Here is a 22,070-nt window from a genome sequence, read left to right as displayed (position 1 = left end):
GAAAGACGAGATCGAGGATCATGTTTAGCATCAATATTGTAGAGAGGATGAGGACACAGCTTATCTTGCGTCAGTAGAGCAAACTGTATCACTACCGCACAGTCTTCAAGTACCACAAACAACTCAGAAATGTCCCATAATTGCTGCCAGGAGCCATCAAAATACTTATAAATCCATGTTGTGGCTGTATAGTTGTGCTCATTGATTCATAAATTAAAATTAGTACAGTGACTCCACCTTTGTATATCAATTGGTGTTTCTTTTTTTCTTGATATTTCATCATGTAATTCTGAGGAGCCAATTGTCTGTGTGGTGCCAAACAGGAAGTTTTGTTAACTAAACGTATGCCATGTGCACCCTCTTGTCAATTCCTGCAAATTATCCTCCCCCATGTTGTAGACCACAACTGTCTCAAGGCTGCATGGCCTGCAGGCTGTCCTTTGTGTGTGCGTGTGTGTGTAGGCCTGCAGCTGCTACCTTTCGAGCCCCCCCCCCCACCCACCACCGCCCCAAAACAACATTTTGGTAACTGTGTCTCTCACCTGCCATCCTGTCAAATTCAAGGCTGCCTTTAACCATTATGACACCTTAAAAAATGAGTTGCTGTTGATTGCAACACAATTACTTTTAATGTTCTTTAATATGACTTATTATTAATATTATTATATCGGGATTATTATTGTTATGCACTACATTTTGCAAATGAAATGCAACCAGATTAGCTTCAGCTTTTCTTTGCCATCATTAGGTAAATATCATCTCTTGACTCTGTGCACCTGCTGCAGGTATATCCACAATATTTACACTGTCTCGCATACCCCCCCCCCCCTCCCTCCCTGGGCTAATAGTCATAGATATGAAAACATTTTTTAAACGTCATCTCTTAGCCCTCCCTCTTTCTGCCACATTTCCCTTCATTGCTGAGGCCTCACATTGATTTGCGTGACCGTGGAAGCCAAGCAGATGGTGTTGTAACTTGATAAATGAGCTGAGCCAATTGTCTGTCGCGGTGCACTGTGGAGCAGCTAGCTCAGTCTGTTTCCTCTGTGAAAACACTGGCTGTAGTCCAATCTAAAATGACACTTTATGAGACTCTTGTGGCCATCAATGTGCTTGCCGGATGTAGGAATGGGCAATTTTGGGGTTAAAATACTCCGATTTTCACTTGCTACTTTGGTGTAAATGACTGGTTGAATTTAATGGAACATCAGCCTCATAATACGCCTCTAAATAATATTCATGAAAAACAGACTTTTTCTTATTAGTTTGCATGAAGAGAGTATGGTGGTCTTTTAGGGACAAAATGTGTTTTGCGGTAAGGCCCTTTCTGCAATGGAAGGAGCCCGGACTACTCTATTATCATGAATCATGCAGCTATTTTCAAATATATTCTTATAGAAATGTTAAGAGACAAATGAGTCATCATAGAATGATTTGAAAAGTTCCACTTTTTATTTTACTAACAGTATCAGATGGGAAATAATACACCCATGCATGTGATGTAATTAAAATGGATGCCAGTTTTTTTCTTTTTGTTTTTTTTGTGATTGCGAGGTGGCAGTATGCTTAATGACTGGTGGCTCAGCACCCCTAAATTATACAACATAGACTTGCCTCACACATATTTCATCCAAAGGACCCCAAAACTATTAGAGCAGCTATGGCCTAAAATGTTTTATCGTGTGGTGCCGCACAATTATCCTAACCGGGGTTTTGCTGTTCATCGCGTCTGCAAGCGAGCTTTATTTTGAGAAAGAGAGAGAGGGGAGGTGGGTGAGCAAAAGAGAGAGGGCGATCGAGAGGTGCCGTGTGTTGGCTGTCTACCCGCTATTTACCTCCCTGCTGGCCGACAGGATGGAGGCACCTTGTCTGCTGCACCATGTGTGCATATTAGTCAAATAACGCATCCAGCACATTTTATACTGTCCTAGTTGTAGCATTGTTTGCATTTCTATTAATTATTATTATAGTGTGCCCAATTTGGGGGGGGGTGTCGTCTTTTTGAACAGAAGGTAAGAATTTTATTATTTATTAAAGTAATTATACATTTTGTGTTTTTGCGCGCTTAATCCGAATTTTGAAGAATGTTTTTTTTTTTTTTTTACACGTTTAGTGCCATTCGTTCTTCCTCGTGGAGCCACGTAAAAGCTCGCAAAAGCGTAAATATGTGTAAGTGTAGACGAGGTGGACCTGCTTCCTGGCAGTTTGAGGTTAATCCGTGCCAATGCTTTAATTATAAATAGGATTGGTCTTTTATTAACAATACGAATACGCACGTTTGGATCTGTGTAATTACCAGCAAAGGAGCTTACACCTGTTCTTTTCCTCCCCGCTAAGCGCATTTGTGCAGCTAAGGCTGCATTTTCATCCTGTCCTTATCTGCCTCCAAAGATCTTATGTGGGTCTTTAAGTAGTTGCCTCATAAGTGCTGATCCGATCAGAAGATAAGATGAGCAGCACATCCACTCTTCAGCACAGGAGGGACATTACATACACGCATGCAGGAGGAATTAAGACAAAAGTTCACTTTATAATGTATAGGAACCCAAGAAAGGGCTTGGTACTGTATAATTTATTTCGTTGACGCACTAGGATGACTCTTTTTTCGTATTTGATATATGCTGTTTTGTGTCCAGCGTCAATCCAGTTTTCCATGTGAATGACAGGCTTCCAGGGATGGAGTCAATAGCAGGACAGCTTCGAGAGCCTGGAAGAGAAGCCAGCTCCACCCCAAGTCCCAAACGGGACGCCCAGGGCCTCTCCGGCCCCCTCAAACCGAACCAAGTGAGCGAGACCTCCCTGTACGGGGTGCCCATCGTCTGCCTTGTCATCGACGGGAGAGAACGACTGTGCCTGGCCCAGATCTCCAACACCCTCCTGAAGAACTACAGCTACAACGAGATCCACAACCGCAGGGTGGCATTGGGCATCACCTGTGTGCAGTGCACCCCCGTGCAGCTGGAGCTCCTGCGACGCGCCGGCGCCATGCCCATCTCGTCCAGACGCTGCGGCATGATCACCAAGCGGGAGGCCGAGCGGCTCTGCAAGTCCTTCCTTGGGGCGCACAGCCCCCCAAAGCTGCCCGAGAATTTCGCATTCGATGTGTCCCACGAGTGTGCGTGGGGTTGCAGGGGAAGCTTCATCCCGGCCCGATACAACAGCTCCCGGGCCAAGTGCATCAAGTGCACCTTTTGCAACATGTATTTCTCCCCGAATAAATTCATTTTCCACTCGCATCGCACCCCTGAGTCCAAGTACCTGCAGCCGGACGCGGCCAACTTCAACTCGTGGAGGCGCCACCTGAAACTGACGGAGAAGAAGCCCTCGGACGACATCAACCACGCGTGGGAGGATGTCAAGGCCATGTTTAACGGGGGCAGCAGAAAGAGGACGCTTCCTATGGGGAGCTCGCGGGAGCAGTCGCCCATGAAAGCGCAAGCTTCCTCCGCACTCAACCGCACCGCTTCCCCGGAAGTCCCGCGCAAAACTTTACGGTGCGACGACGATCAGGGGAGTAATAACATCACTTTGGCGAGCAGTGCGAGGAGCTATCCACTCATCCCGGTCCCCAGTAAAAACTTTGGCATGCTCCAAAAAATCCCCCCACCCTTATTCCCGCATCACCCGTATGGTTTCGCTAGCTACGGCTTGTGTCCGAAAAAAAGTGACAGCGTGCCAGATGTGACTAAAAGCAACGTCCCCGGCGTCTTTTGGCCGACTACCAAGGACGCAATTTACCCCGCTTTCCCCGTCTTTTGGCCCTCGGCTAGCAGCCTCCCCATGCCGCCCTACCAGGCCAAACCTCCGGAGCTGCCCGGGGTTCGCCAGGCCGACCTCGACTTATCAGACCAAAGCGAAAGGGGTGTGAACACCCCCAAAGACGGCCACCAGCAGCAGCAGGATCGCCCCAGTTCGTCTAGCAACTGCAGGAACGACGATGACAGGTCCGGGGACGAGACGACTTCACATCGGAAGATCAGCTACATCTCCGCCTTTAGACCTGTCGTCAAAGACGCGGAGACCATCGCCAAGTTGTACGGGACCCGGGAGGGCTTCAATGTGCGGGCTGGCTACCTCTCCCCGGACTTTGTTAGCGAAACGTCCAGCTATAGATCCATGTCCCCGGACAGAGACACCGTGGAAGACGACGACGACGACGAGGACCCCGACGTTGATGTGGAGTCAAGCAGAGGAGCAGAGGATGAAGAGCCGATCCGGATCTCGCCGAGAGGGAACCGCCACGAGTCTCCTGCGCCCGAGGCGCCTGAAGAGAGCCAGGGGAAGGGTGCACCTTGCAGCCCCGCTGTAGCATCACCTGAGGACTCGGCGCACACTGGCTCTTCCGATGAAGGCAGGCTCATCCGGGATGGCTCACCTATTCATCAAGTAAGATGACATTCAACTCTAAAATGAGGTCAAGTCGTATTTGCACGGATATTTCAACCCTTGAATCGGTTGTTCAAAATCAAATAAAAATAGCACTGCTTGCATGCAAATCAGTGACTGCGTGTGTAATATTTTAAATAAATGAAGGTAAACTGTTAAAAAAGCGGCTTTGAAATAGAACTGCTTTAAATGCTATTATTTTACCCAGATAATCAATTCTATTGTAGCCTACGTTTCATCCTATCCTTTAATTATACTTAATTTGATCACATTAATACACAATTTGAATCCGTGGCTTCCTCATTTATTGGCAGGGTGCCTGTCATTTGCAGAATCGAGACCTCCATTGTAAAGTTGAAATGACGGTAAATGTGCGTGTGCGTCTGCGCCATTTTTGCAGGTGTATGCGGATGAAAAGGACTGCCAAGTGCAAGTGGACGAGACGTTCGAGTCGCCGAGCAGCCCCTGCAGATCAAACGGTGATTATTTGGGTCATTTACCTTTCGTGCGTGTGCGTATGAACCTGTTCGTCCTCCTTTTTAAATACTTTTTTTCCCTTTCCATTTCTTTTTTTTTTTTTTTTTCATTTTCAGGTGCGCACCACGGTCAACAAAATATAACATCCAATCAGGAACAGATGGACAAACAAGGTATTTTTACATTTGAAGGTATTTTCACATGATAAATATGCTCTTAAAATATTTGCATTAAACCAATACATTTTATGTTGTGTTTTTATTTAAATGCACAATATACTCTGTTGTAACTAGCCAAACTTCCGATTTATTTATTTATTTATTTATTTTACAGCTGAAGGAGCTTTACGCATTGACATCAGTGTACATGAACGAAATCTGGAGAACATGGCAAAAGGTAAAAGATTTAGAAAATAGATGCTTTTAAATTATTATTGGATGCAGCAAAAAAGAGGGCCCACTTTCAGTATATTTATGTGCAGTATAGGGATTTATGCAATTCAGAATTAAAATATTAAATTCAATGCATTTATTGTTTTGACTTCTGTACGAAAACGATCATTCTGTTGCTGATTCCTGATTTATGAACCCCGCAACCCCCACACGTTTTAAATGCACGCATCTGTCCTGCTAAATATAATGTGGCACATTACACATGCGAATTTGCATCTTATGAGGCCAAACCGTTCCCATAGGTGTTGCGGACTAAATCACAAGACATGGTCGTTTGGACTTATTATTGTAAGAGGAAATCGTTTAGAGGCTATTAATATTTTAACGAACAGAGCCACAACCCCGAGGCGTGGCAGCTAATTATTTTTGAACGCTTGGAAAAACCCCTAGACCCAAATATCATGGCCTCGCGTAGCCTGCGGGTGCTGTGCGACAATTATGTAGCGCGCGCACACACATGCACGAGTCCGACAGGCGACGCGTGTTGTAAATGCCCCTCATGTCGCGGTCTACTACATGCTCACGTTTTCACGTGCATATATTCAATACATATTATTCCAAGAGAGTGATGGGAAAATTGAAGAGAAGATTGCCTCATTATGCACGCGGTACGCATGCACAATCTGCTTTAATTTCGCTTGGCAAATGTATTGTTTGTTGCGGTTGTGGCAAGGGCTGTCGCCTACCTATCTTATACTTTATTTAGCTACACGGGGCATCAAATATACAGTTAAAGTAATATATTGTTCATGAAAATTAAGCATAATGCATTCTACGGGTGTTTCCAGAATGTATGTTAGCCAATATTTTTGTATTGTTTGGCTTCACAGAGGAGTTGCAGAAGCAGCTCCTGGAGCAGATGGAGCTGAGGAAAAAGCTCGAGAGAGAATTTCAACATTTGAAAGGTAATTTTCTCATGTTTAACCGTTATCTTGTTTCAAGCATTATGAACGAGTTTCCACAATATCTGGTATTCCTCAGATAATTTTCAGGATCAAATGAAGCGCGAGCTGTCCTACAGAGAGGAAATGGTCCAGCAGCTGCAGATTGTTCGAGGTGGGTGTCTCTCCGCTTTATGCATCAATAGACACAACTTTGAAGCAGAAGTAGATGAGTGCCCTTTAATCGAATGGAAACAACTCGGAGCCATATTTTTTTTGAATCTATAACTCAAATCAAAATGAAAAACGGACACTTTTATATGTTTAAAAAATGACAATTCAGTTAGGTCCTGAATGGATATATTGGCTGGATTTAAAGACTTTAGTCCACGACCACAATAGATTTTGATTGTCACAATCCTAATGTGACAAATGTGTCACGAAAATATGGTATTTAGGTTTTTGGAAATTATGATGCTGACTACCTCAAATGTGTTTGACAAAACAAGTTTCACCCAGGTCATAAAAGGTGTGGTTATATTTACATATTATACCAACTGTCAAAAAAATAATTAGCTTTTAAAAATGCAGGCTTTTGAAAGGCAAAATTCAAGACTATTGTTACTGTCCTAATACTTTTCGACCTAAGTGCATTCATTATATGTCTTTCCACCTCATGTTTTTTTTTTTCTGCTGTGGTTGATTAGAATAACACAGCTCCAAAAAACAAAAAGTGAAACTGAAACCACGCTGTTTTGTTTGTCAGGGTTATTTTCTCTTAAATCGTCGCCAGGAAAATTGAATAGACAGCCCATTATGTGGTGCTGTATCAGTTACATGGGCTAGACGGCAACTAAAGCTACCCGCTAAAGGATTGGCTTCGTGTTACACTTGTTTAAGTACACAGAGCAGGGTCACAGTAAATATGATGAGGGCAAACAGCATGTTCATACTCAAACACTCCTCCCTAATTTTTTTATTCATTTTATTCTAATAGATACTTTGTGTTTGGACCAAGAGCGAAAAGCCTTTTCAATACAATACCATAATAACAATTCAATGTGCTACTTTTTTGTTTTAAATCACTACACCAAGAAATAACTGATCAATGTCAATATTTTGGGTGAGAAGTAAGCAAGTAATTTGAATGTGAGTGGACATGTTCTTACTGATGGGCCCGTTCCTCCTTAGAAGCTCACGACGCCCTTCACCATTTCTCCTGCAAGATGTTGACCCCTCGCCAGTGTACTGGAGCCTGCACCTTTAAACCTCCTCTACTGCCTCCTTAAATTCCGGCACAACCCCTTTACCCACCCTTAACCCCCAACACACACAAAAACACTCCTATCGATGATCAAGCACTTGAGCGAACACTCAGAAAAAGCAGGATTTATTCCAACACTGTTTTATGTTGAGAGTCCAGTGGTTTGATATGAACGCTCATACCAAGAATCCACCTGCTATTTAACGATTCTGAAAAATGGTGGCAAAGCACTAATACAATATATACCATGTGACAATGTGCAATGGCATGTCTAATTGTGATAAGTTGAAACCTATGTCATACTTTAGCTTTTTATTGCTTGTTTAAATCACTTCAGTTCTGTATTGATCTTCATTTCTCTTTCAGATTATTTGTATCACCATATGTGTTGTAAAGCACTTTAAATGGGCAACATCTCTGCTTTTGTCGTCCTTTATATACCAAATGGTCATATCAGAAAACAAAAAAAAAGAAGGATGTTTATGTTGAAAAGGAAGCACTTACTTCAAAAGTGATTGAGATCATAATGTTTGTTTGAGATCATGCAATAAAAGGTTGTCTCTCATGTGTCATGATGCCTTCATACACTGAACGTTCTGCGCCTTTTTCTTTTGCCAGTAGTCTTAGCCTGCCACCTACTGGAGACATACAGAATGATCTTATTGTCTCGCTATATTTGACTTCACTGTGATCGCTTTCATTTGGCACGGACATCAGCAAGTCAACTTACAATGTTTGACACGGTGTCAGGGGAGCAGGCTGATCTAATAGTGAAATCTAATTCTTCTGAAGGGAGTCCTAATAGATATTGATTGTGCCGCTGCGAGTCCCCGGACGCTTCATGCTGAGACATAAAGTCACTGAACTGACACACAATGAATGTTAATTTTCTGTGATTGTGAATGCTTGCATTTTTATGTATGCATACTAAAACGTCCTACTGAATTGCTTGCTTTATTGCATATTTTATTTAGCACAAAAACTCTTAAAGGTCATTTGGTGGGAGTTGAAAGAAACCTCAGAAAACCACTCATGATCATTTGTTCAAAGATCATTTCATCATAATAAAAGATACTTGGAGATTTCAGCTCATTGAGTACAGATAGTAGTTAGCTTTTTATTAGCATTTTTTTGTGATAACGCCAGAGAAGACTGCCAGTGATGACAAAGAGCAATTCCAGTTTAAAATGCTAAGCATATTTATGGACATGCTGCTTTATATAGTTTTCATGAGCAACACATTTACTCAGTGGTTAGTATGTCTGACTCTCATTCCAAAGGTTCTGGGTTCAACTCTGGGCATGGAGTTTGCACATCCATCTCCATATGCTTGTGTGGGATTTCTTCCGTAACTGTAGCTTCCTCCTTAAAACATGCATGTTCGGTTAATCAAAGACTATAAATTGTCATGGTGAATCTACTTCCCATCCAAAATCAGAGCTGGATAGGCTCCAGCTCCCTTGTGAGCCTTATATAGAATGAATAGATTTTTTTTTTCTTGTATGACTGTTAAAAAAAAAGTTTTCATGTGTGATGAATAAACTTAGCACGGCTTCAGCAGTGATCCCTTTGAATGTTACAAAATTTAAGGGTGGGTAGTTTGAGCCTGAGTTCAGATTGCCAACCTTTGGCCAGTGGTAATATTATAAACTGACTGCATATTAGATAAATGGGCCCTGCATATCATTTAATTCTGGCCACATTATTTATTGTTTGTACTATTACTGTGAGCGTGTCTTGATTTCTGTTTATCCAATGTGCCTTTCATTTAGTTAGACTGCATTTGCACAGCCAATTTTAAAACAGCATTCAGTCTCAGCTCTCATGTGTTAACCACTGGTGACATTGTCTGACTGTATTTGCTGGGATTATTTAAAACTTGTATAAACATGTGTGGTCACATACACCTGTCGCATCTATGACTGTTAACAATGCACCAGATGGCGGACATACTGTACATACTGTTGAAATAAAACCTTTTCCATACTAAACGGTATGACTTGTTTCACTATAGAATCTTTTGTGGCTGAATCTCAGTGTGATAATAGATCAAAGCCCAAAAGCAAATTACTTTTTATGCTTTTGCTGTGTACAAACATTAGGTTGCAAAGGGAAGACATAACAAACTATTGCAAATACAAAGGAAAGAGATGATTGGCGAAAACAAACAAGGATGGTGACCTTAATGCTCAATTTCTTGGGGTCTTTATTTGCTGTACAAAGGCGTCCCCTACTGTCTAAAAGAGGAAATGCATTTATTGAAAACGGCGAATTCAGTTTATGAAGAGTGCAGAGATTAATTAACATTTATGCATGGTTCAAGTTCTGTATCCGTCAAACTGAATGAATTAACCAGATATTAATAAATATAACATTGCATATAAAATCCAATCATATTTTTTGCCTTGAATGTTTTCATATCTATGTAGTTTTCTGAATGAATGAATTGTGTGATCGTGGAGGGTATAGCAGAAAAAAGATTTAAAGATAAAAAATATTTATATTTCTTCTGGTGCTTGATTATACAACCGGCAAAAGCACACCTCGTGCACGTGTGAGGCGCTTATTGTAAATAAATTAAGCAAAAGAAAACAACAAAAACAAAACAAAACAGAAATAGAGTCGTGGATTGAAAAAAAAGGTTCATAGAGACAAAATCTGAATGAACATAATGACTTCAACTAAACTGTATTTGATAACAAAATTGTACAGTGCACCTGTTTTTTAGGGGGTAAATGCATTTGTGTTTTTGAACGTACTGGAACCCAGTGGATATGAGCGCGTTCACGAAAGGACATACGCGTGCCCGTTGGCAGGATTCCTCACCACGCCTGCGCAGAGAAATACAAGATGGCGGAGAGTGCGGAACTGAAGGTAAGGCGCAGCCTAAAATCGGGTTGGTTTTCCGCGCTGGTCGAGGGTTCACTTGTCAAGTCAGTCGTGGAGCTGCCGGTTTAAGCGTCGGTGTGTTGCAATTTCGTCCGAGATGACGCTGACAGCGCAAACAGTCTGGCAACTTTATTGAGTGCACGCGCGAGCGTGTTTATGTTGATATGGAGACTCGCGGGTTTGGCTGAACTGCACGGACCCTTTCCCCCCTCTCAGTCCAGTTGAGCGGCTGCTGAATGGGCGGGCATCAATGTTTCACGTTTAAACAGCACGCCAGAAGCTCCCATCAGAGGGGTTAAAATATGCATTTTGGAAGCAGGTTTGCAGATGTCGGCAAGCGAGCGTTTTATCTCGCCGACTGACTGTCAAGGCTGTCACACAGGGCACGAACATGACAGCGGGTTCGTGTGTGTCGTGCGCGCAATTGACGCTGCAAAATCATCTCACGCTCGCCGCTTATATTTTACACGACTCAAACGATGAGTCCAAACTCTTGCAGCCGTAGTTGCTTACCTGTCCCGTTCGTATGTGACTTTACCTGTTGATGACAGCAGCAGTGCTTTAGCGCCTCCTGAACCGTTATGCACTCCAAATACACTTTCCATGCACCTTGTGCAGAAGTTGAACATGAGAGACCTTGCCGTTCTTAAATAAATTTGTCATTTGTGTATGAACCTGTGTATTTGCTTTTAGTCACTAGTAATACCAACATTTTGACTTTCATACTGTACCTGCATAAATGATCTCAATGCCAGTACTGAAACGCTACCTCGACAAAAAGTTTTTTTTTTTTTTTTTTTTTTTTAAAAAAGCTGCAAAAATAAAGCTGACAAAAGAACTTGATTATTTCTTTTATTATTATTTACTCAAAATATTAGGATATGCTTAATCAGAAAATAACATTTGAAATATAAACACTTAGCACATTATCACACTTAAACCTTGTTAAACACTATTGAACACAAAAATACAATATTGAGCAGGTTATGATCATTTTCATGGCCTGATATGCAGCCCATTCTGGTGTTAAGAATGCATACTCTTATTTAAATAATTAGATTAATGCCTGAGATTAATATGTTTGCACACTATGCATACTCTTTTGTGTATAAATTTCCTATACAGCATATTTATGCAGTTACTGCATATGAATGAGATAAAAAGTTTCATGTATTAAGCAGACACATTGCTGCCAATTTGTTTTAACTACAGAATTTTTTTTCCCAGTTCCTACTGGCTTGCCTAAAATAGAATCTTTCATTGCATTGTGGCCAATGGTAGAAATCCGGCTTGGTTATTGCACACGTTAGTGTTGCAAAATAGTGATAAATATTTCTCCCTGCAAACACTGGATGGCTTAGTGTCTTCTTGGGAGCTCGTTGTCGAGACCATACATATACAACATCTCGAGTGCTTGTGTTTGGCTCCGTTCATTATAACTCATTGAATTCTTCAGCGATTTTGACCCGGAGTCGGTTGTTACAAACATTAGACATGCAGTTATGATGCAAGTCACATGTGCCAATTTAATATCGGCGCTTCAGCAAAGAAACCATCGCAGGACTTCGTCTTCAACACGACAGTAAAGACTCTAATTGTCTACGTCATGTCTGCCTAACAGTTCGGAGATTTTGGTTTTGAATCCCAGTTCTTGGCTGCTTTCCCGTTCGAAGTCTTTCCCCCACATTCCAAAGACATGCATGTTGGATTAACGGAACACCCTAATAGCCCATAGTTGTGCGTGTTAGTGGCCTTTTATTTCTCAACGTGCCCTATAATTGGCAGGTTGCCAGTCAAGGGTGTACCCAGCCTCTCCTCCAATGTCAGCTGATAGGTTGCTTGTTACTCTGGTGACTCGCTCAACAGAAAATGGATGGCTCAAACAAATGTCTGGTATTTTATATTATGAGCGTTAAATATTTTCACAATTCCTCTCAACTGTAATTTCTGCACAGTAAAAATTCATAGGTTGCCTACCAATGCTTTGGTTGTTACTTCTTTTTGCCAGTTGGTGTTCTCATTGTCTCTGCATAGGTCGCTAACCCCAAAATGGTATGATTAAAGAGGAAAGCAGAAAAAATAAGACGGTTGGTACTAACACAAACAAAGTTGGCTCATCGAAAAATAAATAGAATAATGTGCTAGCAAGACAAAGAGGGATGGAACTTGTATGGTTATAAAAAACATCCACAAAAGCTTTCTCTTATAATTGATGCTCTGATAAATTAGTCACTGGCTTCCTCCAGGCCATGATTGTTTGAGTCATAATATTTGGAGGCTTTGAGGATGTGTGATGTCCATCTCAGTGTTTCATTTTGCTGGAGTGAAGAGAAATCTTCGATGAATTTGATTTGATCTATAAAGATAGCCATTTCCTTTCTTACGAATATAAAACAGGGTTCTTGCGTTGAGTGATAATTCACAAAAGTCTAAAGAAGACCGTTTTGTAGCGTGCTGATAAGAAATGTAACTTTGGCTGAGTGGTGCACACAGTATGCACTTGCTTCCTTGGGATTAAAATAACAGATGAACCACATTGAAATGTACTCTGAAGTTACTCTTCTCTCTTCTTCTTCTCTCGGTGTTGACTGTTTTGATGTTGATAGTTTTCCATTTAATCTTTATTTATAGCTGTGAGATTAGTGTGAAGGACTTTCAGATATCTACAAAATATGAACGCTGTGTACATTTGGCCTTCATAGAGGCTAGTGGAGGAAACAAGGTTGGGTGAGTAAATCATAATATTTTGCAAGAATAGCCATAGTATTACTATTCCTTGGCTGTGAGAAAATTAATATATTGTAAAGCACCCATGAAAATGCACTCAAGTGTACAGTTCATATGTCCATTGGCATGTATTTTAATAATCATAATATATTTTAGGGGCAAAAAAGTCTTGAACATTAAAGTGTTCGGGGTGGGTCAGAACACTGAGAGATTCACATCCATAACACAGCGATAAATTATGATATCAAGATTTGACCTGGGTGTGTTGATGCTCTACATTATATCCATATTTTTGGGCTCTTATTCAGTCGAGTTACAGAACATTCAGGCACATCTAGATTTAACCTGAATGTTGTTAGTCACTTAAAGGTTGTACAGAGGCTGAGATCGACCGGAGTCAAATTTTTTGTTTGGGATGCACAAACTTGGCCAATAAAGCTGATTCTGCTTCATGACAGTGTCACATTGGGGATCAATCTGTTCCAGTTGCAACTCTTCTGGCACTGTTTCAGGATCTTGTGCGAAGGGACATGAAACCAGCTGAAGTGACATGTCAATTTTTCCAAAATCAGAGAACTGACGGCAGAATTCTGCATGCACTGTTTCTTTTCACATGTCGAGGGACCTCTTTCAGGGTCGCTGTTGTGGGGAAATGAGCCAATGACTTGTTTGACATTTGCTTTGAGAATAAGGTGAGCTTGGTTTTGAGCGCTCTGACGTTTGTGTACATTTCATTCACAAACTGGTCTTTCCCTTGTAGCTTCACGTTCAGCTCGTTCATATATGTCAGTATGTCCACGGCAAATGCTAAATCACAAAGCCAATCTGTGTCACTCAGCTGAGGAAAATCATCAACTTTCTCAAGTAGCTCCAAAAATGAGGTAATCTCTGGGTTGAGCTCCCACACTCATTGACACACTTTCCCCAAATTTAACCAGCATGGGCTTTTCTGTACTAAATCCACACATAGGACACACCGCATTATAAGGCGCATGCATGCCATGACTTACGGTAAAAAAAAAAGAAACATCACCGAAGCAAGGCAGTCAGTTCCATTGTACTTTATTCTACTATTCATGTTCTGTATTTTACTCACATTGTTAATCGATAGTAATACGCAAATCCATCAAAATCCTCATCTTCTGTATCCAAATTAAACAGTTTGGCAAGTTCGCCATTAAACATGCCAAGTTCCTCCTCGTCGTTGTCACGTTGCTCTTCTGCGATGATCCTGGCTTTCCAGATTTCACGAATTGTCTCTTTGTCTATGCCATTTTAGAGGGTCCTAATGCTTTGCACAAACAATAGTATTTATTTTTCAATGGCGGCAGAGGTCCGTACTCTACGTGTTGCGTATAGTCCTCTGATTGGTTTACCGCCCCGATCTACGTAAAACGTAATGTCTTCTGATTGGTTCATCGGGTCTACATATTACGCCTGAATATTACGGAAGCCACACAAAATTTTTGTACCTTTTATTAAAAGGCGCTCCTTTGTTTTTGGAGAAAATTAAAGGCTTTTAAGTGCGCCTTATGGTGCGGAAAATACGGTATTTGATTTGAGCATATATGGAATAGGAAATGAAAAGCACTTTTTACTATTGTTTTGCCATAATGACAGTTGTACACGTGATCCGGTTACCATGCCAACAAGCCTGGTGTCAAGATCACTCGACAGGTTTTTGGAACCAGTTGATGGTGGTTCAAATCCGAGTTGATGTTCCTACAACCTCCTCCTGCTATAAGACGAAGAGTCTGTCCAAACAGTTTACATTGTTCAAGATGCTGAAGAGGTTCCTGTGTGTGTTCTCTGTTTACATTTACTTGACTTACGCATTGTACATGAGAATACAACACTTGGTGCTTTCCATGTTGGGTTGAAGTCACCTCCGGTGCCACTGGGCTGGGTCACGCAAGCATTTTTGGGATGATTGAAATTCCAATATCTTGACAACACATCTTGGTCATAATGTCTATGTTCCCTTTTCTCGTTTGCTAAGACAAACAAAGACGACATTGTATGTTAAAGTGTAAATAAGTGTGACTTTTTTTCCCCCCTACCAAAAAACAGAAATGTTAGTCTTTCCCTTGATGCAGTGAAAATTAAACCAGTTTTCACACAACACAAACAGAAGAACCAGGAAAGCTCGGTTTAGATTTTGGAGGCTTTCGTGAGAAATTCTGAGAATGTGGCACTCTCAATGTTGCAGGTCGAGAGACCAATTTACTTCAGAAAAATCATTCCTCAATCAACACATTTGAAGTGAAACGGTATTGTGATTGGTGGTTTTGTTTGACAAGCCAAATTACAAGATGCTGCTGTATAAAGATCAATAGAGTATACTCACTTGTGTCTTTGTTAATGTAATAAGAAAAATGGTGTCTTACATTAATTGGGAGAAAAGGACCTTGTTGAAATAAACTAGGTCATTTTTGAATGCTTTGCTGTAACATGATTTGATTTGATTTGATTTGAAGGAAATTAGAAGTTGCCTGCCATTTGTACTTAGGGCTGGGTTATGTGGCTTTAAATAAAATCTCTATTTTTCCCTTTAATAATTCTTCTTCTTCCCTTTCTTCTCTAAATCCAAATCAGGTTTTTCTTTTTGTCATTTCCACTGGAGATTAGTGTTTTATTTCTCCAAATACTATCCAAGCTCTGAAACTGTTAATCTTCCCTCCTGAGCATTAACTAACATCAACTTCCACATAAAAAAGGCTACTTTGGCAAAGATATTACCTTGCAAGTATATACTATCAGGTAAAAAAACAAACATGTTGAATAACTGCTTGCTCCGTATGTGTAGACGGGCACCATGTTTTTGGCAGTTGTGTAGTGTGAGTAATTCTGTGATTGCCTTTCATTGGGATCCACCTTTTTATTATACAACGTCAAAACAATGTCAAAGTGATTCCACCAATTTTGTCGTAAACATAGCAAAGCTACCAATTGTGCTTTTTAAACTAGCTCTCCTTTGCTGGTAGACACGCTGTTAGTGGAGGCGGCACACATCAGTGGGGACACACAGAAACTGATTTAAACAAAAAAACTGCTTGAAAAATATCAGTCTGACAAATCAAATTAATTTTAACTAGTCCTATATCAGTCTGACAAATCAAATTAATTTTAAATAGTCCTATTTATATATATCATTTCAAGCAATTGCAAAAGTACTGAAATTATGTTGTTTACCCACAGTCTCAAGCCCAAAGATTATATTTTTAATTTGGAAAGCTGTCATGAATTTGGCCAATTATACTGTCATTGAGATGATCAAAGTTGCTCGGTGGGCAAGTAATATTACAATCGCTGTAACAAATTATTTTGCCATTTTGAACCTTTTTTTTTTTTTTTTTTAATTGCTCTGTGAATTCATAATACTACAAAGTGTATTGGTGTACGATCATCATGCAGGCTCTCAAATGTGTCCTGTTGCGTTTAATTGAGTTTCAAAGGAGACCCGGCCCGCCGCAGCTTCTTTGAACTGTCTTGCTTCTCTCTTTTCTCCAGCAGCAACATGGCAATACAAATAAGTATCTGGGCTCTGGCAGCTTATATGAGGAGACAGTCTATTTGTAGAGCCTGTGGCTAGGTTAATCCCTAATGATACAGGCCCTCTGCTTTTCTCTCCTACCTGAGTTCTTGTCTTTTCTGCCTTTGTGTGCATGCTAAGCATTCACACCGCGGGTGGGAGTTTTTGAGCAATATAGTTTAATTACAATTCGAGTATAGATTGTGGAGGGATGTTGAATCAATTTATTTCCCGTATTTTTTGTATAGCTTTCTTTTTCCTTCCTTTTATCCATATATGTCAGGACCCGTATTATCATGAGTAAAATAAATTAGAGACCCATCGAATGCCATTAATTTAGTTTGCTAACAAAGATGTTTCAAGTATTCAAATCATTGGCAAAATCATCACAATAGTGTTAGTAATTCAAGTTTTGTTTGTTGCATTAGATCATGATGATGCCTGTTGATTTTTGCATTAACCTGATGTCTTATCACCCACAAATCAATTCACACATCCTCCACTTGAACAACACACTCAGTCCCGTAGGTCCACAGCCACGTCACAGAAAGCTGAGGCGCTTGCTCACGTCACTGACATCTGAAGTTGTCTCCTTCCTCAGTGCTGCACCCACTGACAAATAAGCGCAAGTCACATTTTAAATTTGGAATAGATTGGCTTTTCCCTTGCATGATGTGGTTGTGGAACTCATTGTAAATGTGCATTCATTGTTGTAGCACTTTTGGCTGTGCGAGTGATTTACTGTGTGTAGCAAATGCTTGAACAAAATGATATGTAATGGAATGGCCGACTTGCTTTTACCGCAATTGTCGCTGTCCCTTAAGTACCATCACACCAATTGTAGTCTTCAGCATGGATCTAATAATTATCTTATAATAATTAGCAGGAAGCACAGACATGGAAATGAGTAATACATTATGAGATGCCTCCTGCGTTATGTCTCTGTTGCACAAATTTAGTGTAAATACTGTTAAATTTCTCAATTAATTAAAAAAAATGGCATTTTAGCTCGTTAGATGCATTTCTCAGCAATCTGACCAATACAATTTGCTTATTTTTTGTCATAAGGCATAAATAACACTGCCAAGCCTATTTTATTTTATTTTTTTTGCCCTTTGTATAACAGTTGCATGTTTTCTACAGCCTAGCTCAGGCACTGGCTTATACTGTGCTTCGAATTTGTCAGCAGCCATTGACGTCTGGAACGATTTAGCAAGGGGGGTGCTCTTGTTGACTTCTGTGGTGATTTTGTTAAGCAGTTCTGTTGCTATGGAAACCTGTCACATTTGAGATGGACATGGCTAGATAACAGTTTGGAGCGCAAGTGTGTGCTTCCAACTGGAAGAGAAAGACATTTCATTGACTCCCCTCCTGTTGGGTTGGCTGACAGCTGAAAATTTGCTTTTGTTATTTAGGTAGAGATTGATCGTTACAGACATTTTTTCTTCATTTGTATTTTTTTCCACTGCAAAGCAGTTTTTCAAATCAATGACTTCATTTGAGGACTAACTTTCTAATTTTGAGAAGCATTTTTCTGCTGGTTAATACTAGGGACCAGAAACAAGGGTTTCATTAAACAACAACAAAAATGGGAAATCCGTGATCGACTGAAGCTGCGATAAATGAACCGCGATGGAGCGAGGGATTACTGTATATACACTGTTCTTTATCTTATATCCTCATTGTATAATATAGCGGCAAACTATTTTCTTATCTGGAAACTTTTTAGTCATGTGATATTAAAAAGCTGTGCCCTTGGGCACTTTGATGTCATTTTCAATTTTGCTGCTTCATTTTGTAGTCGTAAAATGCAATATTAATCAAAATACCGTTTTTTTGGATTAGTTGGGGCCCATAGAACATACCTTTTTATTTTTTTTATTTTTATTTTTTTATATAATCTTGACATACCTCTTAAAGCAAACTCAGGGATGGCAGAATCACATCCAAGTTACACGCTTGCTTCGCAAGTACACATTTTTGTTTTCACGATTGCATTTCCATTAATTGCCCAGCCCTAACTGATACTGAATGAGGGGTTGAATCATACATGCAATATATCAGAGGTAGAAATGCCTGGCTGGATGTCTGAAGGGAATATCAGGCACTGGGACCGAAGTGACAAGTTTAATATCTGACTGGATGCCCCTAAATGCTGACTGAGTAATTGCCGTAGATGCTGTTGCTGATGTCAAATTATCTGACTGCACATTACGGCTACAGGATTATCCCGCTTCCGTGAGTTCCGCCTGAAATGCACTGACAAATAAATGCTGGGTGGTTATGCCTGTGATGAATTTAGCTGAAAGGCTGTGAAAGAGGGGCTGAGGCTTTCTTGTTGGTTTACGGCACTATCTTCTGTTGTATCCCTGAAATAATTTGCAGGTTACAGTGTGTCACGCAAACCAACCCAACATACACACCCTGTGGTGTAAATCCAATCCAGATTAGGGTTTATCATTTTAAACGACTTTGGTAAACTGGACTAAACCGTACAGCTCGGTAGAAGCTCGTGCTTACGAGATGTGTTTGTGCTCTCAAATCCAGTCCCTTTTTGTGCTATAATATGAGCCGCGATTTTGGATACTATAGAGGCCGGAGGAAGATAAAACAACAGGCGGAGGTATTTCAGAGTCAGAGAAGCTGGAAGGCTAAGAGGTGGGGGGATGGGAGCACAGAGGAGAAGAGGATAGGGAGGGATCCAACACTCAGTACAGAGTCCTTTTGCAGAGAGTGGGAGCTTTATATAATGGCCAGGTAGTGTGCAGGATTCCACCCCCATGCCTACACAACTGTTTAACACCCACATACACAAACACACATTCCACACACAATGCTATTACCCTCACCATCTTCCAGTCTCCCGGGACTTGTAAGAACAGCCTTATTTTACAGCTTTTCTTAACCACGTGCAGCATAGTTTTATTACTGTGTGAACACATTGTGGAGTCACTGTGCAAAAACAATGTCAGGAGCTTAAAACGTATCCTATAGAATTTTCTCTCCCCTGGAAGGAAACAGTTGTTTACGTGACATTGTTTTCATTTGAAAGCTGTTTGGAATGTGTCTGTGTGTTTTGTAGCTCCGAGATGCAAAGACTAAAAAATAACAGTTTTTTGATAACAACATGGTTATTCTTTCTGAGTAAATGCTGAAAACTGTTATCTGTGCAAAAGAGACATCCAGATGTCAGAGTCAGAGTCAGCTTTAGACAGAGTCAGTGTGACTGTAGACTTGCACTAATCAACCAAATCAACATTAACTAAGCACTTGGCAGATTTTGCACGTCTGTATGTGTTTTGTTGCTCAAGATAATGAATTTGACAATGATTCTCCACACACCGGTGTTGGGACCATTGGAGACCTACAAAAGGTCAAACTCTAAATCTGTATACATGCTGACAAAGGGTATACAAGATGCACCTTTGGCTGCCATTATTTGCATAATTCTGCAGTACGTCTACAAAAAAACAACAACAACATAATGGCAGGTCATTAATTTATCTCTTGCCAAAGACAAAGGCTTTTGCCTGTGATATGGTCTTGTGCTGTATACCTCCACACAGCATCGATGGGAATTGTGGTCATGATTATGCATTCACTATTTGCTTTGGACTTGGTTGCAGTAGTAGTAGTAGTAAAGTAAAAACTCAGGCTCATGTATGGCAAATACACTAGGAGAAAATGTATAGGTCACTTAAAGATACTTAGGTTCAATTAAATTGTAAATATAATATAATTATAAAAAAAGTGTCGTAATACGTGGCATATTCGATATTAACAATTGAAGACTGTCAGCACAGGAACAAGAGTTTTACCAAATGTCTCCCGTTTCGCGTTATTTTGGTAAATTCCGCAATGCATTTTGGGTAGTAAGCTTCATCTGAGGGGTCATCAACGTGGGCTCAGGCGAAGTGATTATATGATATAATTATTTTGTCAATCATTTCAGTGACTTTTGTGGGCTTTTCTCTTTTTAACGGAAGGGTACAATTTTGTCCAAACGTGTACGTGATTCTTCCTTCCTCAGAATTTTATATATAGAGCGTATTCCTCAAGTGTGGTCATGAAACAGATTGATGCCTTTAAGGCTTTGTGCACCACACCAGCCATTTGGAAATCAGTGTGAGCTTGATGATCTCTGGTGCTGTGTGAAGATTCTAACGCTTTGTGGGTGTCCCTCGCATGCCAATCTTTTTGTGTGCCAGATTGGTGGCACGCATGCACTTTGTCTTTGTGACTGCCCTCTGCGTGTGTGCTGAGTTAAGCTGAAACGTTGCATGATAACTGTGAAATGTCGGCTTTGGGCATGCATGCATAAATGCCAGGTGTGTGTGTGTGTGGTTTCTTGATTTTCCAGTTTGCAATAGTCATTGCACACCCTACACGTTCGCAAAATTGTTACAGAAATCTGAATTAAATCTGAATAACCTGAATATTGACTGCCTGTAAACAAACAGCTTGTTCCAATTAAAAAATGATGGAGCTTGGAAGCTTGCAGAGTTCCAAAAACTATGAATTGCAAGTGTAGCTAGCAAGCAGATAAGGTAAGCTTTCCTTTAAATTGAGACCAATTTTGTCTGTGTTTTTGCCTCTCTTACGTATTAATTTTAGCGGCACATTCCAAGGCTACAAGTCCTCCTTCCTGAGCTTCCACCTTCTTGTCTACTGAAAGTGTGGAGAATTTCATTTGGTTTGGAGGCTCTTCTGCTCTCTCCCACCCTCTCCATCCCCCCTTTACTTCATCCTACCATGCCTTATTTTCACTTGCAATTATCATCCTACACATCATTCTGTCTGTCCACCATCGTTTTGAATATTATTTGGAACTTAGAATTAATGGTATGCTGCCAGGGGAAATTTGAGATAGTACACAGATGCTATTAATTATATCATGTCTCCATAGATACATGTTACTTTGAATCGTGAGTCGAACAGATTTCCACTTTTTGGGACTTCTGGGAATAAGTATTACCCTCTGTGAGCACAACTAGCATGGAAAATGTTATTCTTTTGTTTTAAATGTTGCATTCCATGAAGCAAATTTAAGACCGGTGTTTGAGGTGCTATGCTGAAATGGGAAGTAGAACATGTGATTTCCAGTTTTTGTGGTCTGCACCAGTTCTGCAATGCTGCAATGTTTCAAGGGAGGTGCACATCCGGTTCACAATCCCCTTTGTTTGGTATAAGCAGGTTACATGTATCAGCACTTTCTCGAAGTATAAATCGGCTTCATATACAGGATCAGACTTTTTTTCTTTTTTTACCACACATATGAAATTGCTGCAAAGCTTTCCAACTTTGATTTTTAAGAAATGGGATGAGGTTGACTAAATATGCTAAAACTAACAATCATGATTGAAAGTGGACTAAAATTGAGACCAAATTAAAAAATGACTGATTAAATTAGCCTTGTGTACCATTACAACAAATCAAAAATAAACTGAAGATCCAATTTTTTT

General features: G+C 40.5%; 2 protein-coding genes across 3 annotated transcripts in view; both read left to right on the top strand.

Moving 5' to 3' along the window:
- Positions 1–1,844: 1,844 nt before the first annotated feature.
- LOC119120970 (SKI family transcriptional corepressor 1 homolog-B-like) lies at positions 1,845–8,024 on the top strand. Of its 2 annotated transcripts, none has more exons than XM_037248268.1 (8): positions 1,845–2,012; positions 2,667–4,386; positions 4,787–4,865; positions 4,980–5,036; positions 5,197–5,259; positions 6,146–6,220; positions 6,297–6,371; positions 7,391–8,024. In XM_037248268.1, the coding sequence occupies exons 2-8, from the start codon at positions 2,677–2,679 to the stop codon at positions 7,483–7,485; spliced, it is 2,154 nt and encodes a 717-aa protein (XP_037104163.1). In that variant the 5' UTR covers positions 1,845–2,012; positions 2,667–2,676; the 3' UTR covers positions 7,486–8,024. The 2 variants fall into 2 exon arrangements, with proteins under 2 accessions (XP_037104163.1, XP_037104162.1); XM_037248267.1 differs by having other exon boundaries at positions 7,388–8,024.
- A 2,267-nt stretch (positions 8,025–10,291) lies between these two features.
- The window catches only part of LOC119120554 (E3 SUMO-protein ligase PIAS1-like), a 32,970-nt gene continuing 21,191 nt past the window's right edge, over positions 10,292–22,070 (top strand). Inside the window, exon 1 of the mRNA XM_037247551.1 lies at positions 10,292–10,334. Coding sequence (XP_037103446.1) covers positions 10,311–10,334 — 24 coding nt within the window. The 5' untranslated portion in view covers positions 10,292–10,310. The remainder of the gene's footprint in view (positions 10,335–22,070) is intronic.

The sequence above is a fragment of the Syngnathus acus genome, chromosome 3, assembly GCF_901709675.1.
Source record: "Syngnathus acus chromosome 3, fSynAcu1.2, whole genome shotgun sequence".
Taxonomy (NCBI): domain Eukaryota; kingdom Metazoa; phylum Chordata; class Actinopteri; order Syngnathiformes; family Syngnathidae; genus Syngnathus; species Syngnathus acus.
The sequence above is the reverse complement of the archived record's forward strand: the minus strand, read 5'-3'. Positions and strand labels throughout refer to the sequence as shown.